The 7,408-nt window shown below is 33.6% G+C and overlaps 1 protein-coding gene across 2 annotated transcripts in view; it reads right to left on the bottom strand.

Annotated features, from left to right (window-relative positions):
- Positions 1-5,008, bottom strand: part of LOC107703068 (ephrin type-B receptor 2-like) — a 73,444-nt gene extending 68,436 nt beyond the window's left edge. For both annotated transcript variants that reach the window (XM_016505576.1, XM_016505577.1), the window contains exon 1: positions 4,861-5,008. In XM_016505576.1, the coding sequence (XP_016361062.1) occupies positions 4,861-4,960 (100 nt within the window). In that variant the 5' untranslated portion in view covers positions 4,961-5,008. The remainder of the gene's footprint in view (positions 1-4,860) is intronic.
- Between the last annotated feature and the right edge of the window lie 2,400 nt (positions 5,009-7,408).

Raw genomic sequence — 7,408 nt, 5'->3', positions numbered from 1 at the left:
TTTTTTTTACAGAAACACTGAATGACCAAAAAAGCACCACCACCAGTCCGAAGTTCAGTTAAAATGACTAATATGCATTCATACATGGTTATCAAGTTTTAATTCTAATTACTAAAGTTCTATCATTAAATAATATTGATTATCATATTATAATGCTTGACTGACTGATGTTAAGAGAGTACTTTCAGATATTTATAAAACTGTGCCATTTTACAAACAAACACATACATATATATATATATATATACATATCTCAGTTTGGCGAGTAAACTAAAAAATGTACTAGCCAATGGCGATTCAATTGCCAAGGTGTTCATAGAGGGCTGTAGGATTGAGGTCTGCATGACACACATCGCACAGACCCTGTGCACAGACCCTGGATAAATGGCTGCTGTTTTTGTATGGGAAAAAAAAGTTGTTGGTGGTTGCATACTCCGACTAAGGTCAGAAACAACTGCAGAAGTTAAAAATCTCCCACACGTATAGTCAATGACATACAAGAGGGTCCACAATAAAGAAAAGGAAAGATATTAGAAAAATCCTGGTCATATCATTAGTGTATTCATAATGGTTTCAAATTGCTTTGAAAACTGACAACTGAAAAAGATAATACCAGACTAAAAAATGTGATGTATCCATCATATAAAAAGTAACTTCTCCACATGAATACAGGTGAGTATAATTCTTAAAATGCATTTATTTTAAAAAGTGGTTCCCCAAGGTAATAAATAATAATAATTTTTAATTAGCAATACATTTGTAGGGACTCGGGAGTAGGGCTGAAACAATCGATTATTTTGCTAGTCGATTAATCTAACGATTATTAGAATTATTGATCGACTAATCATCGATTATTTCACTGATTAATCAGTAGACATTTATTGATTATTCGGCTTTTGCAATTAGTTAAAATATTGAGTTATACATATTCTAACAAATAAATTAAGGTAATCACTTCAGCTTTTGAAAGTCATATTATGTAATTACAATTATACAATACATTTATACAAATAAATATATTTGGCACACAAAATGAGACGCCAGAGAAACTCTTATTCACCATTTAATTAGCTATATGAGAAAGTAGCTGAATGACACATCATTCTGCCTAAAATCTCTTTTTGTAAGTCATATGGATAAGAAACAAAATAAAGGTTAAGTGATAAGACGTTTTTATTTTTGGATAAACTATTTTATTCACAACATAATCTCTCTTAAAAGGGATTATGATATAGGGTTATGATTTATAGGGTTATGATAATTAAAAAAGTCCTGAGCTAGATCAAGCTTTGATGTCTGCAAACCAAACTATAACGTTAATTAAATGGTTTTTGCGTCTTTCTCCGACAGTTTAAATGCTTCCACACTGCTGACATGTGTGCTGCATAATAAAGAGCGCGCGCCTCTCACTCTGCATTGGTTGCTGGGTTTAATACTGTAAAGCTGCTTGATTTAAGGCTATCTATTGCATAAAGTACTATATAAATAAACGTGACGTGACTTTACTGAAGTACTAAACTGCACAGCTCGTGCAAACATCCACATCGCTGTAATCAGATGCATTTTAAACTGCTGCATTCTCACCGCTGTCCGTTTCTGTTGTGTTTATTTCGTTATTGAGAGGAAAGCGCGCAGTATATATTTACATATTCATCCAAACACCACTCAGCAGCCTCAGGTTCGGCTGCGTTTGCTCTGAACTGAAGCGCTGTGTCTTCTCTTGAATTGCATCAGGAGAGCTGAATTACAGTCTTGCGCTACAGCGCCACACTAGTCAAACAGCGTTATTGCAGGCTCTTACATTAGGTCATATGAGATCAAACGACTACTCGACAACAAAAATATTTGTTGACAATTTTTTATAGATTATTATAATGTCGACTAATCGTTTCAGCCCTACTCGGGAGCATTGTTATTCTAGTAATATTAAGATACTATTATAGTTTTTATTAATATTTTTAATAATTTTGTTCTTTTTAATTTAATGTAGTGTAATTTTGTTGCTTTTTTGGGGCATTTTTACTTAAATTAATAGGTTTTATTATTATTTTATTATTTTTAGTTTATTTTAGTGCATCAAGGTAAATGAAAATGAGAAATAATTCCTTAGCATTAAGCTAAACTAAACTAAACTAAAGTTTTGTTTTTTTAATTCAGGTATAACACATTTATTTTACTTCAGTTAACATTTATTATTTTATATCAAATAAAAATTTTTTGTGGTTTAAGTTAATTTTAATTATATAATACCTGTATATAATATATAATTATAATCTGGCAGGGAGTCATATCAAATGACATTTTACAACCTGAACTAAATTTGAAGATGTGTAGTAAGTCATTATGCATGAATTGCATTTTTAATTTTTAAATATGATGCAATTTCAATTTTTCCTTTCTCTTTGAAGTGTTACAAGCTGTTGGTGCATAAAGAAGATCTGTAAAGTTGCAAAGACTAAAGTCTCAATCCAAAGAGATATTCTTTATAAAAGTTAAGAGTCAGCCACGCCTACCTAAAATGGCTTGTTCTAACATGCCCCCACATGTCTACATCACGATGTGGGAAGATTTGCATAACGCCGCCCAAATGTTCACGCAAAGAAAGAAGGCTTAACTTTTATTGTCGCTGTAGTGTTGTTGCCGCCGCCATGTCGTGGAGATGCTGTGTTTCATTGTGAAAGTGAAACTACTTTGTTTTCATTACACCAAATACACAAAATAATGTTCTTTTTAGCAACATCATATGACCCCTTTAATAAAGTAATAGCACCTTAAAAACATATCAGTAAAAAAAAAACTAGTTACACTAGTAAAAAAAAACAGATACACTAGTAAATCCTGTGAAAACTATAAATAGTGTATTTCTAACAGAACAAACAGCCACTATAATCTATGCACACTACTTTCTCTACAAAAGCTGAGGGGGTCTGCTTTTCCCGCACAGTCCTGTCATTATAGCTTGCAACAGGATTGACAAAACAAAACAGAACGGGAGCTTAAGTGGCAGTCCAGCCATGTTTTTTCTTCACATTACAGCAAATCATTTACTCTCAAAGAACGAAGAACCCAGCCAACAAAATTGAAACAGGACAGATTCATTAGATCAGTCAAAGCGGGGTCTAACTCACACAGACTCACACAGACATCCTCACTCACTTGAGGAAATATCCATGTTCTTAGTCGCAGCCTAAGTCATGCGTTTCTCGATGCTGTAAACAATTATTTCTCTCAAGATCTGTATTCTGCTGAGGTGTGATAAATGAGCTTTTACTGCTCACATCCATCAGACAGAACCAAACAAACACGAATGGATGGTGAAGCATCATGTAGGCCCTGTTTATAGTGAATCACTATAAACTGATGGTTTATCATCAGAATAGCATAATAGACAAAGCAAAACTCTCATCTGACGTTCCACAGAGAAATTTCCATACAACAGGTAACAATATAAATTAATCACTACACTCCTAACAAAAAGTCCTCTGCTGGCATCTATAGTTCCATGAAGAACCTTTAACATCCTCCATGGATGGCTTTCCATTGCACATTATTTATAGTGGTCAGTGGAAAAAGGTTCTTATTCAAATGTTCTTCACATTAAACAGAAAATGGAACTGTTCACTGAAAGGTTCTTTGGGGAAGCCAAATGGTTCTTCAGTGGCATCACAAACCCCATTTTGGAACATTTATTTTAAGAGTGAATAATGTGAGTGATTAAGAACAAGATGATGATATCATAGATGAAATCATGCTCAAAAGAAGTGTGTAACCATTGTATTTTTTCTCCTCCCATGTCTTGCTGCAACAGGTCATCATACCAAGGACCTACTCCAAGATATAAGGTGTATAGGAAGAACTTCTAGAAGCACATTGATTGAGAATCTAATGAGAATCTCAATTATTTCAAAGCACATCTGCTGTCATAATTATGCTCCTGTTTTTGTTCATATATTAAAGACAGACTTCACTGTGGAGTTTAGAAAAAGATGAAGGTCCTTGCAGCTCTCCTGAAGGTTTCAGGTGGTGATGAGGTGCTCATGATAATGGCCCATGTGTACTAACATAAAGACTGGAGCTTGACAGATAAAATATAGCCTACTATGGAAAGGACTATATATTTTTTTTATTTATTTTCAATTGCAATACTACTCTTTGGCTTTCAAAACCTAGCTAGACAGCATTCTGGGCACATATTAAGCATCTATTTGCATTCTTATAAGTCTATAATACTAGAAAATGCTTTCTAGTTACAAGACGGCTCACTAGATTTAAGCTTATATGTTCTCAAATGTTACTAAAGATCATTCTGTGAGAGAGACTGAGAGACTTGATAATGAGACATCATTTACACCCTTGTGCTGTTCCAAATCTGTGCGACTTTCTTTCTTCTGTGAAACACAAAAGGAGATGTAAGGCAGAATGAGCCTCACTCACCATTTACTTTGATGGAAGTGAATGGAATAGACTGCCTAACGTCTTTTGTGTTACACAGAAATAAAGTCATGCAGGTTTGGAACAGCATGAGGGTGAATAAATGATGAAAGAATTAATTTTTTGGAGAACAATCCCTTTAACTTTTGCTCTGATTTAACAGTTTATGTTGTGTTGATGTAAATGGAGAATAACAGTTGACCAAAGGAAAGCCATTCTAATTCATTTATACCCAGACAGATGCAGTGCACTTAAATGGAAACGAATGCCTTTAACTTGAGATAATATGACATGACTGTAAAACACTAGTATCGGCGACTTTATTAAAAAAAAGTATCATCTTAATTTAATCAATATCATCAGCATTGTAGCGTAAAAAGTAACAGACATTTCAAAACACGCACGCTTGACACAGACACATGCTCTTACCTTCAACAGCCCACACAATCCGTATTATCCATAACAAACGAATTATATCCATAATTGCCGTGAATTTGGGCATCTGACTGTAAAGACCTAGACTATTCATTGAAAACTTGTCCGGCAGGCCATCTGTGAACACACTATGATCACAAGCACTTGAATAAACACCATCGGACTGGAAGAACTAAAGCAAGTTTGGACGAAACCAATGAAACGCAGACGAGGGGGCGGGAATGACTGTATGACAAGAGTGATGCTCAACATCGTGATAATCACTAGTGTCTGCAAGATATTAAGAGATTATTATATTATATTATATTATATTATATTATATTATATTATATTATATTATATTGAAATATATTAATTTGCTTTCATTAAGAATTATTAATAAGTTACATGCTATTATATTAATTTACATTATATTATATTATATCATATTAGTGAAATATTTTCTAAATTAAATTTTAAATGTATTGATTTGCATTAATTTAAAATTATTAATATTAAGTTAAATACTATTATATTATATTATATTAATTAAATGAAAATACATTACATTACATTTGAAATTACTTTAATTTAAATGTTAGTTCTAAACTAAAAAAAAAAATCTTAAAACTGGAATAATAATCTAAATTAATTTATATAAAAAAATAAAATATTTTATGGATTTTTTTTCTATATATGTTAGCAACTGGTAATATTTATAACGTTATCCACACACAAAAGTCACACAAAAGACACTATTAAATGAAAATACATTACATTACATTTGAAATGCATTCATTCTAAATGTTAGTTCTAAACTAAAAAAAAAAATCTTAAAACTGGAATAATAATCTAAATTAATTTATATAAAAAAATAAAATATTTTATGGATTTTTTTTCTATATATGTTAGCAACTGGTAATATTTATAACGTTATCCACACACAAAAGTCACACAAAAGACACTGTGCACTGCGGAATTTAAATAAAGAAATTATTATTTCTTTCGAAATTTGAAATTAGTAGCATGCTTCTATTGGATACACAAGCCAAGTAGTTTGCCCGGAATTCACTTTGTTGATCAATGACTCTATAAATTCATATTATGCCAGCAGTGCCCCCTGGAGTTTGGGTGAAAAATGTGCTGTCTAGGAGCAGGGGCGTTGAGGAGGTGAACTGATAGAGTAATGCATGTGGTCGTCTATCAAATAGTTCTCTAATCCCTTGAGTCACTTGCAATTTAATGTTTTTGAAGATTGCAAAGCTGATAGATCACACAAGGGGCTGGTGTGAAGAAGACAAATGGCCTCGTTTCTCAACACCGCCGCTCGTGACCTTTGACTCCCATGTGAGATCCTCCATTAGTACTTCAGCCCTCATACATGGATAATTGCACTCCCGGTGACTTTACCTAGTGTATCACTGCATTTCAGATATCATTTCAGATCCTGAATAGTGGAGCTGTTAGCATAGTTACGATTAAAAATGTTAATTTTTCTTTTAGTACATTCGGTCAAAAACATAAGAGCGAATAAAATGAATAAATAGGCCACAGATTGTAAATCACTGACACGGAAGTCATAAAACAGTATAGTACTGCACATTTGCTTGTACCTAAAAACACACAACTGAAGAGGAAAATCATAATGACTCGTTAAAAATAGAGCATGATTATACACATTTCTGTGAAATTCCAAACGGCATACAACAGAGCTCTTAGCGAGAGCAAGAGAGGGAAAGACCACAGGAAAGAGAGAGACAGAGAGTTAGGGAAAGAGAGAGCGGGCGAGAGAGGGAGGAAATAGAGCAGAAGAATATGGAACTGACATAAAGGAATCTAGGATAATTCAGCCTCAAGATGAGTGAGGACTGCAAAACGGCAGACTAGAGAATCCAGGGGTCGTTTCCATGGAAACCTTTGCCTAGGGAGATTGGCGACCCTCCTGTCTACTAATGCTAGCAGAGCGCAGATTGTAGGTCACATATGGCACCAGCAACAACCCAATCAGGTCTAATCTGTCTTGATTTGTGGGTCATGAATTGAACCATGAAACTGTTTTTTACTCTGGCTCATATCACTGACTGTTATATATATGCATCACGTTTTTAATACAAAACCGTGAAGCACTGTTAAACCAATTGATTATACTACAATCTTAAACTGCATGTGGGTGTGTTTTAATAAGAGAACAAAAGGTCCTCATTTAAGCTCACAAAGATATACAAGAGAGCAGTAACATCATACAGTTGCACTCTATAATTACAGTCATAATACTGAAAAATAGCTTATTTTTGTCCTGAATGGTGACTAAAATGCTTCATTCGGCTTAATAATTTGAATTAATTACATTTCACTGGGCTTTATGGAAATTTTCGTTTCATTTTTTCTTTTTCTTTTTTGTCACTTGGAAACATGCCTACAGTTTTTTGTCTTTACTTCCACTCATCTGTGTAAGTGATTACTGGGTTATTTTGGAAAGTGACCATGTGTCTGTCAGGCTCCAGTGTTCAGTCATAACATGACAGGGATGGAGATGAGCCAGTTTACTACTAATTAAACACTC

Source organism: Sinocyclocheilus anshuiensis, unplaced genomic scaffold, assembly GCF_001515605.1.
Source record: "Sinocyclocheilus anshuiensis isolate Anshui unplaced genomic scaffold, SAMN03320099.WGS_v1.1 scaffold883, whole genome shotgun sequence".
Lineage (NCBI taxonomy): Eukaryota > Metazoa > Chordata > Actinopteri > Cypriniformes > Cyprinidae > Sinocyclocheilus > Sinocyclocheilus anshuiensis.
Note: the sequence above shows the minus strand (reverse complement) of the source record. Positions and strands in the feature narration are given on the sequence as shown.